The sequence below is a fragment of the Papaver somniferum genome, unplaced genomic scaffold (assembly GCF_003573695.1).
Source record: "Papaver somniferum cultivar HN1 unplaced genomic scaffold, ASM357369v1 unplaced-scaffold_21, whole genome shotgun sequence".
NCBI classification, from domain to species: domain Eukaryota; kingdom Viridiplantae; phylum Streptophyta; class Magnoliopsida; order Ranunculales; family Papaveraceae; genus Papaver; species Papaver somniferum.
This window is the reverse complement of record NW_020631041.1, coordinates 4,327,284-4,351,473: the sequence shown is the minus strand read 5'-3', so window position 1 is coordinate 4,351,473 and position 24,190 is coordinate 4,327,284. Positions and strand designations below refer to the sequence as shown.

Genomic DNA, 24,190 nt, shown 5'->3' with positions numbered 1-24,190 from the left:
ACTAAGTGTTAAACGGGATTAATTAAATCCTCGAAGTATAAATTACCGTAAAGGAGAAAGAGAAAACAATACACAAAAAAACATAAACGCGCCCTCACATGAGGGTGAGGCGGTGAGCCCACTCTCTGTGCAGTTCTTTTGGGCAGTTTGTTTCCTATCCCCTATCTTGCAGTGGGTCGTGGATGTGTATTGTCAGATTGACGAAAGCTAATTAAGATTTTGAAGAGAAAATGCTACAGCCTACAAGAACAAAAAACAATCACCATTTCGACTTCATTCTGGAAAAATATTACTTGTTGCATAGGGACAGGGATTATTCGTTCGCCAGAACCAGATTATTCTAGTATTCGTGACTATTGCAGTTTAGTTAGGCACCATGTCCGTGGAATGAGATAAAGAAAAGGACATGGACCATGCATGTATAAATATAATACCCGTAAGACAAATTACTGTTTCAACAATTCGAGCCGTTTTTATATTCGTGAGAGCAAATTTGTAACTACAAAATTGACTGACGATACTAGAATAACTGGATACAAAATAGAAAAGGAGAAGTACATGGTAGCAATCTCTAAAGTAACTGACGATATTGGAATTCACGTTACTTGTAGGATGAATGAGGGCTCAGAGGTTCAAGGTGATGAGGGCAAAAGGTGTAAGAGTGATGTGCAGGGGAGGCTGCAATATTAAGGCGCCGCTAAATCAGAGATGAAACGTATAAGGGAATATGTTGGAGGAGAGGCTAGAATCTACTATCTGGCTTAAATTTGTAATTAACAGTTTAATCTTTTGATGCAGTATGCATTCATATTATAACTTGAGTTGGTTGTGTATTTATATGTGATTTATTCTCTTGAATGAAATTCACCAAACAGGCAAACACCCATAACTCAAAACGTTACCACCTCCTCAAAAACGAAATATATTTTCCGATCAAATCATTTTTCCGTGAACTAGCAATAAAAATGATGAAGCTGTGGCTGTCCGCTTTCCGTCCAAGTTGTACCTCTATCAAATGACCTCTTCACGCACCAAGTTTTGCACATCCGGGCCAACTTTATGAAACAACAGCAACTCATCATTAGAAACCTTAAATAACACAGGATAGTGCCAGCATCCGTCCTTGTATCTCTGCAATTAAATCCTCACATCCGGAGCTCCTACTAAAAAATGATCTTTGTCTAAGAGTGTAGTAAGTGGGATTTGAACTTACTGAAATCAGCAATATTAGTACTTGTTCTTCAGAGACGCACAGTGAGAATGATTTCTTTGGTAAATCTTAAACATGAAGCATTGATTATTCACAACAAACAAGGCGTTGGAAAACTATAGAAAATGAATTTCACAAAGGCAATTCCATTACAAATTAAAGATTTATTCAATATAGTGGAGAATGTACAAGATGGTGCTGATTGCTGATCAAGAGCAAAGAAGCCACGAGATAAAGCAGAAAGATATGCCAGAAAACAAGATACATTTTCACTGGTACAAAACTCAAATTTCGAACACTAAGAACATTGAGAAAAAAAATAAGAAGAGAAAAGCAGTGCAGCAGAACATGTATTAGGCTTCTAAAGGCCGTATTACGACATGCTTAATTTGGGTCCTATTGTATGTATAAGTAATGTGCACTAGTCCATCGTTACTTTGTATGACAGCAGGATAAGAGAATTCCATACCCAAATCCTCCTCTAACGTTACCAAATGATTCCAGGAATCACCATCATCTTTAGAGACAGACACTTTGAGCACACCTCTTGATATTGTGTTATAAGCAAGCAACAATCGACCATCATTCAGTTTAACACCATCAATCCCTGAATTTGGATTCGGAAGTTTCGTAGGTTTTGCATAACTCCAGTTAACTCCATCATCATATGACTCTGACATGTAAATCTTCCTTAGCCCGCTGAAAGACCTTAGTAGAACGCGTAGTGTACCATTCGCAGTACGGTACGGAACTGGTTGAATAACTCCTAGTGATCTACCTTTAATGTATATTGGTCCATACTTTTTCCATGTTTTTCCTGCATCTGGTGTAACCTCAACCCATGAACCCCATGAGTTCCAACTCTCCAGAGACGAACCACAGTACAAACTCCCATTTTGCAAAATCGGCTTATTCTTAATCGGACCCAACACTCCCGGCGGGAGTTGTTCGCGTTCCGTCCAAGTTATACCTCCATCATAAGACCTCTTCATGGCACCACTCCATTTCTGCACTTCCTGGCCAGTCTTGTAGAACAAAAGCAACTCATCTGTTGAAACCTTAAACAACACAGGATTCCACATTGGCACACCTAGTTGTTCATCAGCTGTAACCGGGGAATGCCAGCACCCGTCCTTGTACCTCTGCAACCAAATCTTGACATCCGGCGCTCCTTCAAAACTTCCGCCGAAATACGCAATTAAAAAATGATCCTTCTCAAATTCTACGATAGTAGAAGCATGGCAACTCTTGAATGGAACAGAATCTGCACCAAATGTGAAGTCGTCTAACAATACAATTTTGGGGTCATTACCTAATCTCCTCCTGTATGTAGCTAAACTAGACGAGTTGTACGTGCACTGAAACCCGTCAGTGTTATTATTGTTGGTGACGGAATTCAGAGATCCGGTGTAACATAAAATAAAAGAACAAACCCAGAAGAAGAACCATTCGTAATGGTAGAGAATTCATACCTTCAGAGAAATATTTCAATTTAAATTAAACAGTAATGGTATTTAATAAATTAATAGAGAGTTGAAGAGTTATTGCCTGTGACTGCTTTGACTGTGAGGATTAATGGGTATTGCTACCGGAACTGGCTGGTCGTCACCGGTAGTGTGTAGAATTGAAAGGATTAAGGATCTGCGGCAGCATAGAATTGATATTGAATTGAACCGGCGGTTGAGCAGAAGACCAATCCAAAACGACGTAACTAAAGTCTCCCAGACAAAACGTTTAAACAAATCATTTACTGATAAACAAATAACACGTTTAATTAAATATTTATTAAACTTGTAAGGATAAATCATTGCATATGAAGAGCCGAGTTTGACTAATAGTTGAGTTTGGTGATGAAACTTAACCTGTGGGAACCAGAAATGGATTCATTTTTTTATTTTTTTTTTGATCCATAAAAAATTTGGCGCGCTCGCATGTTTTTTACTGTCAATGCTCACTAACTTTACTACATGAATCCAATTTTTGCTTTTGAGGTGATTTTAATATAAACGATCAGTGTCAAACATGAAGCATTGATCGATCACTAAAAAAAGAACAATCGTTGAAAATGATAAAAAATATTAAAATATAACAAGATGATGATTTGCACTACAAGGATTTGCAAGCGAGGATGGAGATATAACGGATAGATTAACATTAATGACAGCTACAAATTAGCATTCGACAAGAATATTTTATAATGTTGTTGTTGTTCATCAAGAGTCTTTTCATTAGTTTTCAGCTCATTTACATGCATCATCCAACAGGAAAGTGCAATTATTCATTTTTTTAGTTGATCCAATGAGAAAATGTTTCAGGCGAGAGAATGACAGGGAAACTATCTCTACTCAGGTCGGTCATTAACGTTGGCTTTGTACCTATAACTAAATTGCAGCTGATTGTCAACAAATCAGAGTGGCGCAGCCGAAGCGTGGTGGGCCCATAACCCACAGGTCCCAGAATCGTAACCTGGCTCTGATAATATGCATAGTGGGTTCCCAACTTTTTTTTTTTTGTTCTTTTTTTTTCCTCACCTGCTTGCCTGCAAGAGTGGCTTGCCACATCGTCACTGATTAAGTGAAACAAGTCAGCCATGTCTTCAATTTCTTCTGCACCTTCTAAAATATAACAAAAGGCGATCCCATTACAAATGTTGCTGACTGCTGATGAATTGCAAAGAAGCCACGAGATAATGCAGGAAAGATAGGCGAGAAAACACAATACATTGTCAATTGTATAAATCTCAAATTTGAAGGACTAAGAACATTGAGAAAAGAAATGCAGCAGAACATGTGTATTAGGTGGCTTCTAAAGGCTGTATAACAACATGCTTAATTTGGGTCCTGTTATATGTGTAAGTAATGTGCACTAACCCATCATTGCTTTGTATGACAGCAGGATAAGAGAATTCCATACCCAAATCCTCCTCCAGTGTCACCAAATCACTCCAGGAATCACCATCATCTTTGGACACAGATACTTTGAGCACACCTCTTGATATTGTGTTATAAGCAAGTACCAATCTACCATCACTCAGTTTAACACCATCGATTCCAGAATTCGGATTTGGAAGTTCCGTAGGTCTTGCATAACTCCAGTTAATTCCACCATCATAAGACTCTGACATGTAAATCCTCTCTAACCCACTGAATGACCTCAGTAGAACGCGTAACGTACCATTCGCAGTATAATACGGAACTGGTTGAATCACTCCTAAGGTTTCGCCTTCAATGTAAATTGGTCCATACTTTTTCCACGTTTTCCCTGCATCCGGTGTAACCTCAATCCATGCACCCCATGAGTTCCAGCTCTCCACAGACGACCCACAGTACAAATTCCCATTCTGCAAAATCGGCTTATTCTTAATCGGCCCCAATACTCCCGGCGGAAGCTGTTCGCGTTCCGTCCAAGTCATGCCTCTATCATAAGACCTCTTCATACACCCACTCCATTTCTGCACTTCCTGACCAACTTTATAGAACAAAAGCAACTCATCTCTAGAAACCTTAAACAACACCGGATTCCACATTGGTACATTAATCTGCTCATCAGCTACAATTGGTGAATGCCAACACCCATCCTTGTATCTCTGCAACCAAATCCTCACATCCGGCGCTCCTTCGGAACTTCCGCCAAAATACGCAACTAAAAAATGGTCTTTCTCAACTTCAACAATAGTAGAAGCATGACAACTACTGAACGGAACAGAATTTACACCAAATGTGAATTCCTCTAACAATACAATCTTATCATAATCACCACCCAATCTCCTCCTGTAAGGAGTTAAATTAGACGAGTTATACTGGCATAGAAACCAGTCAGTGGTGGTGGTGGTGGTGGTGGAATTTAGAGATCCGCCGTAGCATAGGTAAAAAAACAACCCCAGAACAACAATCAATAGTAGTAATAGAGTACTCATATCACTTCGGAGGTTTCAGTTAAATTATTCAAACAGTAATTACTAAAATTAATAGAGAGTTGAAGATTTGTTGCCTGTGACTGCTCCTGTGAGGCTAATTGATGTGTATTGCCACCGGGACTGGCCGGAGGGTAGTTGTGGTGAGTGGAAATTGATAGTACACTAAGGATCTGCGGCAGCTGAAGTTGACTCTGAACGAACCACTAGTTGAGCAGAAGAAAGCCGATTCAAAAAGTCTCCCAAAATCAAGATTCAATTTTACAGAAACTTGAAAATGAAATCCCGAGAAAACGTTTAAACATGGGTTAAGAACCAGGTTTAGATTTGGAATTCATCAGTTGACTTGGATGATTATACCAACTGATCAGAGTGGCGCAGCGGAAGCGTGGTGGGCCCATAACCCACAGGTCCCAGGATCGAAACCTGGCTCTGATACATAGAGTTGCTTCCGAATTTTTATGATTTTATGATAAGTATTTTATGATTTTTACTATTTCCTGTCCCTATTTTTCCTATTTCCCATCCCCTTCACGATTTTCAAAATTAAATTGATTTTGACCATGACTGTTACCATTATGGAGATGAATTATGTGTACTGAACTTTCTCGGGTGATGAATTATGGAGATGGAAACAGGATTTATTATCTAGGGTTTTTTGTTGTATTAATTTGTAGAATGATTTTATTGGGTGTAAATAAAAAGTCTAGAGATGATACTTAGGATATATGAAATCTTATATGAGTGGTACTTAGGATATTTAGGGATAGGAATTAAGAGGGATGGGAGATAGGAAAAATGGGAATGGAAAATAAGGAAAACCATATTTATTGAGGAGTTTATTTTAATTTGATCACTAAACTAGAGAAAAGAATAAGTACTTTGCCGATATCATTGCAATATAAACTAAGGCCGGAGAAAGCGCATTTTGAACTAGACTCAAAATCGTTGGTAGATGCAGTCAATTCTGGAAATCTCATTCTGGATCGGAGACTTCACAATTTGGTTAAAGACATTAGACTACTCTTTTGGGAATTTAACTACTGGTATTTTTGTCATGTATGAATAACATAACAGATTTACTTTCGAAAGAGGAATGAGTCGATAGACTTCATAGAGAATAGATTAACTCTACCACAGTTAAGGGTGCAGACGGTACAGTTCGGTCCGGTTCTTGCCGAGGCTAAGTACTTGTACTTCCCTAGTTTCGGTTCTTAGTTTTTGGACCGGTACCTGTACCTTATTCCTCGGTTCCAGTATCATTCGGGACAAATACCGTACCAGGGACGGTATCGGTACCATTCGGTACTTTGCGAATTATCATCATGAGTGCAGAACTGAAGCGTATGTCAATTAGGAATCAATGTCACTACTGCAAACATGTTTTGTAATTAGCAGGATTGCAAAATAAAACCATTATTATGCTTTTGAACCTCAATATGTTTTTCAAATCAGCATTTCTAAAATCAAAACCATTTACCTCGGTGAAAGGATCCTTTATATCATCTCGCTCAACGCTACTAAACCTGAAAGAATCAGACATTAGAAAGTTGCTACTATTTAGTTGATAAACTAACCAAGATCAGTCAACAAGTAGCATTGGATGGGAGACTCTCAGGCCATGCTAACCCATAGAAGTTATTTCTGCCATAACGACGATCACGAGATGATAAACAGAGTATCCTTCCTTTAGATGACTCTGAGCGGAAGTAAAGGTACTCTACTCCATCATCCTCTATTGTATCTTCGACTGTGCTCATGAACCACGTGTGTCCTTCCCTGGGTTTAAACCTCCAGTCCTTGAGAGGGACCTTTATAGATTAATAAGGGTCAGTATTATTCGGTACAAACGGGACGGGACATGAATAGAGCCGTGTATCTGTACCTCCTAGAGGTCGGATCTCAGTTTTTGGACCGGTACCTGTACTCATTTCCTCGGTTCGGTACAAAACCAGGTACGGTTTCATTGGTTTCGGCACAGTCCGTTTTTTCGGCTCGGTTCCTGTGCACCCTTAACCACAGTAATATTAGTTTCCAACTATCGGAAGATTTAATAAATGTAACTCGACATTTTTTTTTATTTCAAAAAAAAAAATCATTGGGTGATAATACCAGTGATTAGAGATTGAAACTTCTCTGTACCAAATCTTCAATATTATTACCCAAAATCCTCTTTAGGCTGTGTGCACCCTTAACCACATTAATATTAGTTTGCAACTATTGGAAGATTTATAAATGTAACTCGACATTTTTTTTTATTTCAAAAAAAAAAAAAAATCATTCGGTGATGAACCAGTGACTCGAGATTGAAACTTCTCAGTACCAAATCTTGAATATTATTACCCCAAAATCCTCTTTAGTAACCACTCTTTTCACTAGATTGGTAGTTTGTTGTAAAATTTGGTAATCTCCCACAACCTGGTTACTTAGTCGACTAAAAGGAGATGCCTCTATGGTCGAATTCTTTCGAATCACCGGACCTACTTGTACAAGAGTCCATATATCACCGGAAGATAAAGTCTTTAGGTCGGTTCAGACGATTTGGAAACGGAGTCATCGCAGTGTGCTCTAGTTCTCAGTGTTTCCCATTCCTTATTATAATAATGAATTACGTAAACACTCTCTCATGCACATTCGACTACCCAAAGGAGCACATCTCCTATTTTAGTTGAGTACAAAAAAGGCCTCAAGACTCTTTAGAGACTCATATGCCCTACATGTGAGGAGCTAATTAAAGAGTCAGTAAGTAAGCTTCATGTCTTTTTCAGTCCAGTCCCCTCCACGCCTCACATGTACGATTTATGAGTTATGGTTCCGCCGTTTTTGCGGACTCCTACTTTATGAAATATACTAGATATACCAAAACAAGTGGAGCTAATCTATTCGTTTGTTTGTTTCCATCTATCTTAGCTCGTGCTATGAGCCATTAAAATATCCTTCAATCCATGACCAATACCCCAGTTAGTCATATACATGTGACGGCTATCAGGAAAATAATTGCTAAATGATGGTGTGCAATATCGGTCGGCCATCAAAAATGAATTTGAAGGATCAAAAGTTTTATTTATCGCCAGTTTGTTTCTTTATACATCAAGTTCAAAGAATATCTCAATCTATAATGATGAAATGATAGTAGCTGGTTTTTTTTTGTAAGTTTGATCCAATTCAGACGAAAGAGTTTATGTCAGACTTTTAAAGAGACCTTCAACACAAGAATGAAGGCTATTCAAGAACAACTTCATCAAGTTACGCTGGATTTTCTCTATGACTGGAGCAACGACTACTACTAGGTAGCGAAAACTGTTGGAATATTTTCAACGCCGCTAACCAAAGGGGGTCCTGACGTTTCGTGAATAGAAACCTGTTGGCGAATAAAAAAAAACCTATTCCCAACAGGTGCAAAATCCTTTATAAATAGCTTCTCCCAGTTTCGTTTAACATATAAGAAAAATCAATCTGTTTTCTCTATTTCAAAAAGCATCATCAGAAATCAGAAATCTCTTTGTGTGTTCTTGATTGAATCAAGGGGTACAAACCTTGAATTCAGTTTTCGTTGCAGGGCTTTCATTGTATCCTGAAGGCAATATTTCGCATACCTGTTGTAATCGCCAATTGTTATTGGGAGGGTAGAAATATTTGTCTAAAAGAAATTTATACAAGCCTTGAAAATTTTGGAGTGCAACACTTTCTTCTCTGTATCATTCATCCTTTGTGAAACCCAATTTTTTTTCAACAAAAACCCTGTACCATGGTCTGCTAGTGCGGAAACTGCTATGTAGAAAGTTTGATAATTACCCTTTTGTTTTCATCGTGTTTATGAGTCTGCTTGTGCATCTGTTCCTTATGGAGACTCTTGTTGATACTATACTTTTTGGTGGTACTAGATCGGATGAATCCTAAATTTTCACACAGCGTTGCACTAACCACCGCAGAAATTTTTTCGAGTAGGTTTCTAGCCTTATTTACTCAGCGAAATTGACGTCCTCTTATTTTACGATAAAATATGATGTTTTTTTTTTCCCATCAGTAGTTGGTTTTGTCCTTCATGCTTTATAAATTGATCCATCCTGAGGAGCATGATGTTTGAGTCTTGGCCAAAGATCCAAGAGGAGAAAGCATGATCAATCAAATGTGAGGAACCAAAAACACCGGAATAAATGGCATCTAATGGGAAACATCTTTCTGAAAGGCCAATGTTGGTTCTAATTTCACGCCTGGAAATGACTTCCTCTTTCATCCAAGTACGGCACCCATCTTTGTAGAGCTGGCAATGCCAGGATAAAATGGAATCACTGATATAAATAACTTTATATATCTGTCAATTACTGTACTGGTTTAACTCTTTCATTTTCATCGTAACAACTCTGAATCGAGGCAAATATCCCACCTTGGCTATTGCTACTATACTAAGTTTTATGGGCTAGATTGAGCTGCTAGATTAGCCAAAAAGTGTTGCAGTTCAAAAATAAAAAGTGTTGTCTATTTATTATCACATGTTCTCTCTCCTAGCATTTGCTCACACTTGAAGTAGTAGCTATATAGTTATGATGAATGGTTTAGAGAAACAAAAATCACCTTTTCGCTGAATGGTTCAGCGCCTCTAAATTTATTTTTTGATCTGACGGCTGAGATTGGTTGCGCTGAACCAAACAGCGCTGGGCGCTGTTTAATTCTCCGACTAACATGATAGATTAGCACTGCCATAAGACTTAGAAGGTTGTCCTACCTGACGTGGACTGCTAATCAAACTACTAGATTAGCATGCCATATGACTTAGCTTTAGGCAGTGCGCCAAAAACTACTGATATTATTCTTTATGCCACTGCCCTTCGATTAAAATGAGCCTGGTTTGAAGAAGCTTCATACAAAAGAACACCTCCAAGCGGAGATTTGCACCGCCATAAAACTTAAAAAATTGTCCTACCTGACGTGGACTGCTAATCTAATTGCTAGATTAGAACAAGACTTAGCTTTAGGCTGTGCCCCCAAAAACTACTGATATGTTTTTTTATGCCACTGCCCTTCGATTAAAGTGAGCCTGGTTTGCAGCATCTTCGTATAAAAGAACACCTCCTAGCAGACAAGTCCTTGACTTGCTCAATTTAGAAATGTTTTTAAATCAGTTTATAAAAAAAAAATGTTTTTAAATCTGGCCACACAAAGTTGGTGTATTTAACTTGAATACCTGACAAGAGAAGAACTACTAATCTTATCATCATTTCGACAATTTCAATACAGACACACAAAAACAAGTCTATAAAATGAGAAGATATGCCGCTCCAACCATCCGCAACTTATCTTATTCTACTTCAAACATCCCGACCCTAAATGCCTCACTCAAAATTCAACCCTCAATCATCAACGGTCAATCCCCATGATGCACCAATCTCAAAGTTCAGATCCACCATACATTAACAACCTCATCCAAAATCAAAACCCTTAGATCAAATTCAATATCTCGCGATATCTCAAAAAAAAAATCCCAAATCTCCTCTCTCTGCAAAAACAATCTAATCTCAAATCAAATCTCTCTTTATTTCGGGTAACAGATTTTTCCGGTATCTCTTCTCACCCCCGAGAACATCTCCCCAGTAAGTAATTTCTCATTTCATTTCATTTCCCTCTTTTTTTTCTTCTTCAAAACCTAAAGTTTCAATTTCCGGAATCTCAATTGCCGAATAATAAGTCAATCCGACAAATGGAAGTACTAATTAGCTGTTTATGTTTTGATTTCAGGGTTCAGGGTATCATCATCAATCATCAATGGTACGAGAGAAAGATGTATGCTGGGAGTACTGTGAGAAACTAGAAGGAAACAAGGTACGATGTAAATTCTGTCTGAAAGTCTTAAACGGTGGGATTAGTAGATTAAAACATCATTTATCAAGATTACCTAGTAAAGGAGTTCATCCATGTAGTAAAGTCCGAGACGATGTTACGGATCGTGTTAAAATCATTATAGCTTCTAAAGAACAAGGTAAAGAATCACCTAGTAGCAAAAAACAACGAATTGCACACGAGAACAATAATAAGTCTATTTCTAATGCCAATGCTGCCCAACTGAGTATGGTTGCGGCGGTGAAGCCAAATGTGTTGGCAGCTATTGAGACAGGGGCGGCTAGTTTGCCGCCACCAAAGGTGTTTGGTTCTGGGGTGGTGCCGCCGGTTGTGGGTTTTGCTGGGGGGACTGTGTATGACAGGGAGAATGCGGAACGGAGTATTGCGTTGTTTTTCTTTGAGAATAAGTTGGATTTTAGTGTTGCGAGGTCGAATTCGTATCAGGTGATGATGGATGCTGTTGCGAAATGTGGTGGCGGTGGTGGTGGTGGGTATGGGTTTAGAGGGCCGTCATGTGATGATCTTAAAACGAATTGGTTGGAGAGGGTGAAAGGTGAAGTGATGGGGCAGTCGAGAGAGATTATGAAAGAATGGGGGACGACTGGGTGTACGATTATAGCGGATACCTGGACTGATAATAAAACGAGGGCGATTATTAATTTCTTGGTTTCGTCGCCTGCTGGGACGTTTTTTCATAGGACTGTTGACGCTTCGACGTATTTTAAGAACACGAAAAATCTTGCGGATTTGTTTGATTCGGTTATTCAAGATTTTGGGGTGGAGAATGTTGTGCAGGTTGTTATGGATAATCATTTGAGTTATGTTGGTGTTCGGAGTCATATTATGCAGAGCTATAGCTCGATTTTTTGTACTCCTTGTGCTTCGCATTGTTTGAATTCCATCTTGGAAGATTTTTCTCAAATTGATTGGGTGAACCAGTGTATCTTACAAGCACAATCAATTTCCAAGTACATATACAATCATTCCTGGGTGCTGAATCTGATGAAAAGGTTTACAGGGGGGCAAGAGCTAGTTCGTACAAGTATTACGAAATCGACGTCCGATTTTCTTTCTCTACAGTCTATGTTGAAGCAAAGATCAAGATTGAAACATATGTTCGGTAGTCCAGAGTATTCGACAGATCCTTCTTATGCAAATAACCCGCAGAGTATATCGTGCATTTCCATTCTAGAGGATAATGATTTCTGGAGGACGGTTGAAGAGTGTGTTGCCGTTTCTGAGCCTATACTGAAAGTAATGAGGGAGATTGCTGGAGGGAAACCTGCAGTTGGGTTTATATACGAATCAATGACCAGAGCAAAGGATTCTATAAGAACGTACTACATTATGGATGAGAATAAATGCAAGACGTTCTTAGACATACTTGATAGGAGGTGGCAGAACCAACTCCATTCACCTCTACATGCGGCTGCAGCATTCTTAAATCCAAGTATCCAATACAATCCGGATGTTAAATTTCTTGGACTTATAAAGGAAGAGTTTTTAAAAGTTTTAGAGAAACTTCTTCCGACACCAGAACTGAGACATGATATCACATCTCAAATATTCGTATTCAAAAAGTCTCAAGGGTTGTTTGGATGTAATCTTGCTCGCGAGGCACGCAACACTGTCGCACCTGGTATGTATTGTTTATCGTATTTTTATGCATTGTCTAACAAGACCACTTGTGTGAACACCTCATGGAGATAGATGACTTGCACCTTGTTTGTCTGGATTCTCACTCGCGCAGGCCACCTGTGAGATTCAGATGAGTCAGTTGAGTCAGAATGACACGAACTACTTGTTAGTCAGGTCTTAGATGACCTCCTTATAACAAACACTTAAATGGGCTTAAAGTTTTAGATAGACCTTAATGCATCTTCTAAGGAGCGATCGCCATGTAAGGTTTCCCTAGATTATCTGTACGGTGGCTCACAAAGCCATGTTGAACCGTTAAGTGCTGATTCTTGCAATGCATCTATGACAAATTGCAGGTTTGTGGTGGGAACAATACGGAGATTCAGCACCAGGGCTGCAAAGAGTTGCAGTTAGGATATTGAGTCAAGTTTGCAGTGCTTCGACATTTGAGAGGAATTGGAGCACTTTTCAGCAGATACATTCAGAGAAAAGAAATAAGCTAGATAAAGAAACTTTAGCAGACCTTATCTACATCAATTACAATCTCAAATTAGCGAGTCGGATGAAAATTAACCCAACAGATATCAATCCCATTTTAGTTGATGATATAGATATGACTTCAGATTGGGTAGAGGAGACTGAAATTACCCCTAGCCCAAGTCAATGGCTCGACCGCTTTGGTGTTCTGGAGAGCAATGACTTGAATCCAAGGTATCAAGACATATTCAACTTAGCATAACATATATAGTCCAGGTTAGCGTTTCTGTAATCAGAATGAGAATGTATAAGATAATTATCTCAATTTCATTGAACATTTATCCTCTTGTCTGCGGTTTTCTGTATCAAATATTGTAGCATTGCCTTTATAGCCTGATGAATCATATGTTCTAGATTCTGAAGATACTTCTGTAGATTCTCCCAGCAACCGGGGGAATCGACTTAGGGATAACAGGTGAAGCGCACACACAACAGGGATACGAGACGTGTCTAAATTTGTTTCTGGTATACTTCTGATACTCGGGAAACATGTTGGAAATCTGAATAACAGAGGATATGAGACCCGTAAATAAAAATTATAGGTAGGCAAGCTAAACATATATATAACTTGTTCATTAAAATGAAAAGAAGAGAAACGCATCTTGACAAAACCAGGGTCAGAAATTAGGGACAACCATGTCTTGCATACAAGCTTACAAGCTAATAGGGATTTCATTGGTACCCTTAAAATAATTTCAAGATATATCTCCTGTGGAATATAGCTCCACATTGTTTCTCCTTCCTATAAGCTTGAAAAAAAATTTGTATAAATAAACGCTTAAGTACACTCACGGACACTGACATTATTAGGAAATACAGTTAAATTAGGAAATATTTAATATTAGGAAATGGGTAATTAATGAGGACAGTCTAGTTTAGTGCTGTCATCGTGTTCTGAATATTGATGCATCTCTGGTCACTGCTATGCAAGTAAAAATGGGAAGCATGCGAACATTTGAGACTCAGTTGCAAACTCGCTTGTTGTGGGAACGTATGGGAGATGTAAAAAATCTACACCCGCGGATAGACTGTTCCATAGGGTGCACAAAGTATTCTATATCACTTCGAATTTAGACACGTTCCATATGCATCAATATTCAGAACACGATGACAGCACTAAAACTAGACTGTCCTCATTAATTACCCATTTCCTAATATTAAATATTTCTTAATTTAACTGTATTTCCTAATAATGTCAGTGTCCGTGAGTGTACTTAAGCGTTTATTTATACAAATTTTTTTTCAAGCTTATAGGAAGGAGAAACAATGTGGAGCTATATTCCACAGGAGATATATCTTGAAATTATTTTAAGGGTACCAATGAAATCCCTATTAGCTTGTAAGCTTGTATGCAAGACAAGGTTGTCTCTAATTTCTGACCCTGGTTTTGTCAAGATGCGACTTAATGTTACTATACAAAGAAACAAGCCTAATCTCATGCTTAAAGGGTTTGATAAATCTTTATTACTAGGGACAACCGTAAATTCTTCTACTCGATACGTCATGATTCATTAGAGTCATTATTGTCGACAGATAAGTTTATTGATTATGCAGTGAAATTAGATTACCCGTTCGAATTCTTACGTGAATCAGTTGAACTTATGTGTTGTCGTGATGGCCTGGTTTGCCTATGGTTTGAAGCGAGGCGGTTCTTTTGTCTTTGGAATCCAACAACAAGGGAGTACAAGATAATACCAAAACCAATAAATGATGTTGTTGCGATTGCACTTGGTTATGATCACAAGAGTGATGATTACAAGTTACTTGTTGGGTCTGGAAGTTTATTCGAAGTCTTCTCGTTAGGCTTAAACACATGGAAAAGCATTGAAAACGTACCTTATGAGTTTCTTACTAGCCAGGAATCCGGGGTGCTTGTTAGTGGAGATCTACATTGGCTAGCCCAAAGGCAAAAAAAACTATTCTGATGTTCTAATCTCTCTGGATATCAGCAACGAGATATTTAAAGAAATGGAACTGCCGGAAGAACTATTGGATACTGAGCATTTGGTTCATAGTTTGGGGGTGCTGAAAGGATGCCTTTGTTTACTAGAAGACCTTGACGATCATGTTCAAATATGGGTAATGCAGCGTTATGGAGTTGGAAAATCTTGGACTAAACGTTATATTGTGGAGAATGAAAGGATTGTAAATGGCTATTTCCCGCGGCTTATGTGTTCTTTTAAGAGTGGTGAGATTTTGTTAGGAGGTGATGGTCTAGTTGTATATGATCCTAAATCAGGAAGTGTTACAGAGCCAACGGTTTCTAGCTTGACACGGGTCTACAATAAAGAGCTTTTTTTGAAAGCTTAGTCTCACTAAAGTCTGGTACTTATATGTTGTGCCGGAAGAACAAATAGAGAAACCAAATAAGAATAAGAGGAGAATATTGGAATGAAGAAGAGCAAGAGAAAGCTGAAGAAAAGAGAGCTACGATTTGTTTTCAGTCTTTATGATTGATATACTACCTCGGAGAAATATCAGAGTAAAGAAAGTTTTTCTATTTTTGAAAAGAATCCAAAGTTTAACGTTACAGAATTAATACTGTTAAGACAGTATTTATAAGTTTCACTACAATAATAAAAGCCGGTGATTGACTTTGACAATTCAGACTAACTTGACTATTAGACCTAGACTGACTTGACTATTTGACTTACAAATAGCCCCCTCAATTTTATACCTACACACAGAGAATCAACTTGAAAGAAAAACACTTAAGTTTCAGAGATATCTTCAAGAGCAGGAGACATTGTTGAAGAAGCAATCCCAGTAACTGACGAAGAATAAGAAGAACCAAGTAGTTGATGCAGTAAATGTGTAAAAGTTGGAGAACATAACCCTTTGGTAAAAAGATCTGCCAGCTGATTCTCATATGCAACATGACTAACCTTCAGAAATACAGCAGACACAAAATCCCTCACCACTTGATACTGTACTTCTATATGTTTTTCCCTGGAATGAAACACAGGGTTAGAAGCTAAACATGTAGCTGAAGTATTATCACAAAACAACTGAATTGGATAAGAAACATTTATATTTAATTCCTTTAACAAGTTTGATAACCATTCTAAATCAGAAGTTGTGATAGATAAACATTTATATTCTGCCTCTGCAGAGGACCGTGAAACTGTTGGCTGCTTCTTACTACTCCATGATATTAAAGAATCTCCCAGAAAAATAGCATAACCAGATGTTGGTCGTCTTGTATCAGGGCATCCAGCCCAATCAGAATCTGTGTAAGCTCTTAAACAAGATATATCACCTTTGCATAACGTAAGACCAACACCAATTGGCCCTTTAAGATACCTCAAAATTCTCGTAACCAAAAGCATATGTAAGTCTGTAGGAGCATGCATGAATTGTGACACATAATTTACTCCAAAGGCAATATCTGGCCTTGTCATGGTTAAATATTGTAAACTTCCTACAAGTTGTCTGTATTCTGCTGCATCTGTCAGTAAATTACCATCATGTATAGAATCCCTTGATTTTTTAACTACTAGAGTATTACAAGGCTTGCAATCAAGCATGTTTGATTTAGCTAACAACTCCATAGTATACTTCTTTTGAGTTAGTAAAATAGCATTGTCAGTTCTAACAACCTCAATTCCCAAGAAAAAACTTAAATCTCCTAGTAGCTTCATAGGAAATTCAGTACTCAATGCTTGAATCAAAGAAGTAATAAGAGAATCAGAACTGCATGTTAATATAATGTCATTAACATAAAGTATAAGTATCATCATATCAGAACCTGAAGTATACACAAACATGGATTAATCACAAATAGATCTAACAAATCCATACTACACAAGAAAAGTACTAAATCTCTCAAACCATGCCCTGGGTGCTTGTTTTAACCCATATAAACCTTTCTTCAAATGACATATATGATCAGGATAATTGGGATCCACAAAGCCGAGAGGCTGAATCATATAAACATCTTCATTGAGAAATCCATGTAAAAACGCATTTGAAACATCTAATTGCTTAATACACCAAGAATTAGTAATTGCAAGAGCTAAAACCACTCTCACTGTCGTAGATTTAACTACAGGACTAAATGTCTCACTGTAATCTATTCCATCTTGCTGATTATACCCAAGAGAAACTAAACGAGATTTAAATCTATCAATTGTACCATCTGACTTTAGTATGATCTTATACACCCACTTACATCCTAGGACATTCATATGAGGTTCTAGTTTAACAAGCTCCCATGTGTCGTTATTCTTCAATGCAGTGTGCTCTTCCTTCATGGAAACATGCCATTTAGGATTTCTCAAAGAACTTTTAAATATCTTTGGCTCAGAGGGAATAGCTAACAAAGAGGAAAAATAAAATGGAATGGGATGTAAAACAGAATGATTCATAACATAATCAGTAAAAGGTTTTGGTTTAGAGACACCTTTTTTAGATCTAGTAACAATAGTAGATTTTGGAATAGGAAGATCAACAGGATGATCAACAGAATATGATGCATGTGAATTATCAGATAAAGGTAAAGAAGAAACCTCATTAGAATTATTAGAAGAATAGTAAAATTCATTTTCATTAAAAACAACATGTCTCGAAATATGAAGTTTCTTAAGAACAGGGTCATAACACTTATAGCCTTTATGTAAAGTGCTATAATCCAAAAACATACACTTAATTGATTTTGGAGAAAGTTTATCAGGTCTTGAATGACCCAAGAAAGGATAACATATAGAAACAAAAAGTTTTAGAAAAGAGTAATCTGGTAGAGTATTGTAAAGAACTTGAAAAGGAGACTTGTTACTAAGAAATGGAGTAAGAGTTCTATTTATCAGATAAGTAGCAGTGATAAAAGCATCAAACTAATAGAACTTTGGACAAGAAGCATTAAAAAGAAGTGTATATCCCATCTCAGTAATGTGCCTATGCTTTCTCTCAGCAAGGCCATTCTGCTCAGGGGTTTTTGGACAAGATACTCTAATGGTAATGCCATTTTGAGTAAGAAAAGAACCTAATGAACCTTTTACCAATTCACTAGCACCATATGTTTGAAAAGATTGAATTTTTGTAGAAAACAAATTCTCAGTTAAAGTTTTGAAATGCATAAAACATTTAAAAGCATCAGATTTCAGTTTCATTGGATAAATCCAATGAAACTTACTAAAATCATCAATAAACAAGATATAATATCTAAATCCTTGTAAAGAATAAACTGGAGTTGGTCCCCACTCATCACAATGAACCAAAGATAAAGGTGCAGAAGAATGAGAAGAAGACAGAGTAAACGGCAATCTCTTGCTCTTGGCTATTTGACATGGATGACATAAAGAAGAAGTTTTGGATGTATTAAAAAGTATAATTTTTGAGGAATGAAGTGGATCAATGATCTTGTTAGATGGGTGACCCATTCGATCTAGCATGCTAAATACCAGGAGAAGCATGTAAGGATGAAAAAGCATATTGTTAATTTAGTGAAGAAATAGGATATAAATTGTTGACAATATTCCCCTTAGCCAAAAGTTCATTAGTAGTTAAATCCCTAATTGCATAACCAGTTGGATCTAGTTTAAAATAACACTCATTATCCTTTATAAATTGTCATACTGATAACAAGTTATGTTGCATGTCTGGTACATGTAATATGTTATCTAACTTGAAACTAGAATTGAAGTATTTAAAGATGAATAACCAGTTAAAGTTATAGTAAGGACTTAACATTGCCAATAACCTTGTCCTTTCCCTTATAATGAGAAGTATGCTGTAAGAGAGATGAATCTCCAGTCATGTGAGATGAAGCTCTAGAATCAGACAACCATTGCGTGGAACAAGAAGTATCATCATTAACGACACCAGAACTCATATGTAGACTTGTAAAAGCATCTTTAGGAACAGAATTAATGTCTTCTCCCTGAACTTGTGGTTGTGTATCAGAAATACTAACAAATCCAGAAGCTAGTGGTGGATAATACCTGAAATAGCATCTACTTGCATAGTGACCCTTCTTCCTACATATTTGACATTCAACTTGGTAAAAATCCCATTGACCCTTTGTGTTATATGAAGAATCATTTGAAGAAATAGTATTGTTATAATGCACAGATTGAGTACCATTATTTTTAACACCAGAATTTCTGTTATTAGTGTAACCATTATTACAAAAACCATTCTTCTTCTTAGTAGTAGTATGAGAATATCTTGACCCAACACCAGAGCTTGAATTTCTTCCATATAAAGCAGATATATTATGACTATCTAGCATATTTTTTGTAGACTGATCTTGATCAATTAACCATTGCGCATGTGTAGGAAGTATTTCCTTTAATTCACCAAAATTAAAAGGATTTTCTCTATTTTGAGCAGAAATAAAAAAATTTATCATATTCTCTGCCTAAGACATTCAATACATGCATAAGTAAGTCAGAGTAACTTACTTTCTCACCAATTGTAGCAAGAGAATCAGCAATGCCTTTGATTTTATGAAGATATGCTTGAACAGATAAATTTTCTTTTCTAATTCCATATAATTATGTTCTCAACATATTCTTCCTTGCCATGTATTGAGACATAAAATTAGTTTCAAGATATTTCCAAATCTCTCTAGCAGTTGTTAAACCTATAACATCTCCGGAAATTGTTGTAGTAAACGTAGCTTTGAGACAACTAATAACAAATCTATCCATTTTTCGCCATTGAACCCATCTGGGTATAAATATAAGAACTTCATCTATCATAATCCTTTCCTCTGGTGCTTGAATTTTACCAGTAACATGACCATAAAAATCAATAGTGATCAAGATAGAATCGAATTGATCTCGCCACAACAGAAAATTAGTCGAATCTAACTTTCCAGATACAAAATTATTGATATTTGTAAAAGGTAATGAAAAATAACCAGAATCCAAGGTGTTTGCAGTGGAATACATATCTGAACTTCTTGAGATGATATTACAGGTATTATTGATGCGCTTGTGAAGACGAACATAAAATTGCCTCTCAAAAATAAATGAAACAAATCAAGGGAATCAAGAATTGAGATTTTCTTGATATAGAAACTTGTATGGAAAAATATTAATGACTGATAGAGATCGCCCAAAAGATTGTTGAGAAAAAGTTATTGAGGTTGTTCTTGAAAATTATGAAGAAGAAAAAAAGGTTTTTAGGGTTTTTGGATCAGAACTTAACTGATACCATGAGAAATATCAGAGTAAAGAAAGTTTTTCTATTATTTAAAAGAATCCAAATAACGTTACAGAATTAGCACTATTAAGACAGTATTTATAAGTTTCATTACAATAATAAAATCCAATGATTGACTTTGACAATTCAGACTAACTTGACTATTTGACTTACTAATAACCTCTATCTCGGGGAAAATTTTGCCTAAAAATAAGCCAAAATGAGAAAATGAAAGTATCACTCTTACTGGTAAAGAGGTTTGATGCATGTTTTGTGCTAGGTTAAAACATATTCAGTAAGAGTTTAACCATATCTCGAATTTGGTTGGAGAATGTAAATAGACGTTATTGTAGATTTTATAAGCTTAGTTTGAGCTTTGTGTCCGAGGGAATCCACTTTTTCTATTTGTAACTACTAATCATAGGTATCAATTTGCTTGGAAGAGTACTAATCCAATGGTGATGGATATTTTATCTTACATGGACTGGTATACCCCTAATTGAATTGGTATCCCCTATTAATAACATTGTTTTAATTTTGAATGCCGGAAGTCTTTTGATTACACTACCTGTAATAAATTTTGTTAAAATTTTATAATCAGTGGAAGTATTTTCTTGATTACAGTATCAAAAAATCACTTATAATTGATCAATATTTTTATTGTTGTGAGCGGTTTTTATGTGGTTCAAAATCACCGTTGGTACTTAACCACTATATTTTACATGATCAATGTTCGACTAGGTTGATTAACCGTGAGTTCTGCACAAATAACTGATTGGTTGATATTAATTTTGGATCTTGTAAAAAAAATGTAAATGTAGTATTACTTTTGTCCGAGAAACAGGTGGTTTTTCACTTCTCTGCGTTAACCTATTTTCACAAAAATTACTCGGATACATGGAAATCATGAGAAATTACTGGTGAAGGTTAGGATGCAAATTTATTGATAAATAAAAATTGCCTCGAAAACTAAAACCATTTCATAAAGCTGGACAAACACAAAGGAAAATGCTTTGCAAAAAGAAAAAGAAAACATAAAAGAAAGGGAAACACGAAAATGATATGAAAATGTACAGGTTAGTCAGTTATACAAGTCCCCCACAAAAAAACCATTGCAATGTTAGATGCATTATTAACTTTTGAGATCATCGGAAAACATGATTTTACCTTATGGGTTTTGATAGTTAATTGTAATAATCATATCGAAAATTATTAATACACCTAAAAAAAAACAACTAAAGATATATACATCATGTGATAGGGTGGTAGGGCCGATTTTTTCCTTTACCAATCCCAGTGTTGAGAACGCAAGGTACTGATCGTTCGATTATTTTCGGGACGAAACGAAGTGGAAAACTTTGTGTGTCTAGCATATCTCTAATACTATCGTAAAACTGGTTCGTATGGGGGTGGTTAACCCACTCATATGCTACTCCAGATGGCCTGGCAAACTGGACGATCCACTACGGTAAAAGTAATAAACGATTGAGTCTATATTGTGTGGTGGAGCTTAAATTGTTAGCTATCGACTATGAATTTCTAGGTCTATTTTCGACCGTTGGCGATCGAGACTGCACCGATCTCGGTCAATGTTCTTCCATGTGTAAATATCACCATTTCTCTTCAGTTTTCATTCACACAAATTTCTTCTTTCCTTCTCTAGAGTTATTTTCTTAATTTCAATAAAAATGAGTATCAAAACAAATAGACAAAGGAAAAGAAACAAAAAAAAAAGGAAAATCTACCGCAAATCGTGATGTCGTACGGGTCCAGGATAAATAAAAGAGTTCGCAAATGCTAGGGACCTAGTGTATTACCTGCGCATATCGAGCGAGTTAAATTACCTAAACTAAGAGATGGGTGTTCTGAGATAACCGAAGTGTTTGGGCTCCTCCTAGAAGCTGTCCATCAGTCCTTGCGAAGATATCATTGGCAGCTTTAATATTTCATGAAAGGCAATTTAAGTTCTGTGGTTAGAACGTTGGTGGAACACTACAAATACGTTCTTTTTCAAGAATTTTGAGTGTGGTAAGTTCTATTTTTCGTTCAATAGTTTAATTTTTAGTTTAGATACAAACTTTAATTTTTAAAGATTCAGTTTTTAGTTTGATTAAATTTTTAGTTTAGAAACAAACTTTAATTTTATGACCATTTTGTTTTTAGAGTTCACACCGTTAGATTTGTATATGTTAACGGGAATAAAAAAGTGAAGGTTATATATTAAAATTTAACCAATTAAAGTGGACATCGGAAGGAAAATAGAAAAAACTACTTCCCTTGTACGCAAATGATACTGAAGGAAAGCCAGACTCTAGAATATTACATTCTTACGGATTAAGAGTGTCTAGGTTGAAGGCTTTTTTGAAACATTATGCTGCAACAATGAATAATAGCAGAGTTGATGATTATCCCGAGCTTGAATGTATATTTGTGGTATGGGTGTTAGGCCAAGTTATGTTCCCCAATGCTAGCTTAGTGGCATTAATTGGTTTTCTCGATTCTTTAGAAGATTTAACTAAAGCGCCAAATTATGACTGGGATTCTGCAATTTTAGTTGAGCTATACTTAAGTATCTATGAATGCTCGTGTAGGATTAAAGATAGGTTGAATAAATTTTGGATCGTATTGGACGTAAGAACCACAATCCCTTTCTATTATTTGATTCATTATGGAGTTAATTGTTAAACTAGTGATTCACTAACACGACAATGTTCCCCGATGTTATTTTCTGCATTAGTGGTATAATTACTTCAGGGTTTGTGAACTAATCTTCACGAATCCCGATTAAGTTTTCCAGTCATGTACAAGTACAAACATGATAATTGGGTTGGTCAAATAAATGATGGTCAAAATGTCTCTATTGTTCAGAGGATGCAGTAATTATGCAGAACTATCATCAACATTAAATCAATGTCGTATATTTCTATTGACGAGTAAATGAACCAGTAATAAAGAATACTAGATTTCACCCTCAAGGGAGTTTTGTTTTACGGTCCTATTACGGGTTATGGTATTTGGTACTACGGAGAAATACATATGTTTCAGCTAAGGCCGAAAGGTAAAAGCAATCAACCCGTTTCCAACTTCAATAATTTCACATGATGATTGTATAATGGTGATAAATTATGGACATAACCAGTTAAACACCTTAACGCATATTCTCGATGGATTCCGGAATTTTCACTTGAGAGGGGTGCAACTGCAGAGGGATAATTTGACTTTTGAAATTCCTGAGACTCTGGTAGAAAATTTCCTCAAATGATTTTAGGTCGTAATGGCATGTCCCTTGGTAGTACAAGCCTAAGAAGTTGTGGAAGTCATCGAGGTTGTAAAAGTAGTCATTCTACTCCAAATTTAGTGGAAGATACTTAGGTAGGAGCTGCAGCATGAGGTGCATTAAGAGGAGACATCGAGATAACGAATATTTGTTTCCCGACTCCTTCTGGTTTCATACGCCAAGATGTTGTACTTACTCATGGTAGTGGCGTAAATATGGATGCATTTAGGCAATCTGCAATTTATACCAACAACCACGCCAGCATTTCACCCATTTCAAGCACCTACTCATCTAATTTAACCATCTCTGGTACCATATCAAGGTTATGAGTCGTCTGATGCTACTCAACCAACCATCTCAGACTCAAGCTGGTTTTTGGAGGATCAAACTAACATATGAGAATATATCTCTGGAAATCGTTAGTTTGAGATGTTAATTCCTTTTAATGTACTCACAATTTTATTGAATCGTGGTTTAATGTATTTGACAAAATGAAAACCTGCTTTTAAATTTTTTTTACTTAACAATTAAGAAATTAAAACATATAAACTGGATTAAATTTGGGAAACACTTTTAAGATTTCATTACAACTTCCATATCGAAAATCCTTTCTGTTGTTACGGAGACCTAC

The 24,190-nt window shown here is 36.6% G+C and overlaps 3 protein-coding genes and 1 non-coding gene across 4 annotated transcripts; 2 read left to right on the top strand and 2 right to left on the bottom strand.

The window, feature by feature from the left end:
* Positions 1-1,549: 1,549 nt before the first annotated feature.
* On the bottom strand, positions 1,550-2,619 carry LOC113339467 (the record flags this gene model as incomplete). Its single annotated transcript, XM_026584734.1, has 1 exon — positions 1,550-2,619. A coding segment is annotated over one exon (1,056 nt), but the record flags the coding sequence as incomplete, so codon positions are not given.
* Positions 2,620-3,423: 804 nt separating this feature from the next.
* Positions 3,424-5,422, bottom strand: LOC113339859. Its single transcript, XM_026585083.1, has one exon. It carries the CDS (start codon positions 5,124-5,126, stop codon positions 4,005-4,007), a length of 1,122 nt encoding a protein of 373 aa, XP_026440868.1. The 5' UTR covers positions 5,127-5,422; the 3' UTR covers positions 3,424-4,004.
* A 67-nt stretch (positions 5,423-5,489) lies between these two features.
* Positions 5,490-5,561, top strand: TRNAM-CAU. The gene has a single exon. It is a non-coding gene; the product is annotated as a tRNA-Met (tRNA).
* A 4,903-nt stretch (positions 5,562-10,464) lies between these two features.
* On the top strand, positions 10,465-13,423 carry LOC113339799. Its single transcript, XM_026585025.1, has 3 exons — positions 10,465-10,714; positions 10,860-12,600; positions 12,956-13,423. Exons 2-3 carry the CDS (start codon positions 10,887-10,889, stop codon positions 13,336-13,338), a joined length of 2,097 nt encoding a protein of 698 aa, XP_026440810.1. The 5' UTR covers positions 10,465-10,714; positions 10,860-10,886; the 3' UTR covers positions 13,339-13,423.
* The last annotated feature ends 10,767 nt before the right edge of the window (positions 13,424-24,190 follow it).

Excerpts from the sequence above, each read along its gene's own strand:
- LOC113339859 (XM_026585083.1), bottom strand. The coding sequence starts at position 5,126 with ATGAGTACTCTATTACTACTATTGATTGTTGTTCTGGGGTTGTTTTTT.
- LOC113339799 (XM_026585025.1), top strand. The coding sequence starts at position 10,887 with ATGGTACGAGAGAAAGATGTATGCTGGGAGTACTGTGAGAAACTAGAA. Across the intron at positions 12,601-12,955 it reads ACGCAACACTGTCGCACCTG|GTTTGTGGTGGGAACAATAC; the intron begins GTATGTATTGTT and ends GACAAATTGCAG.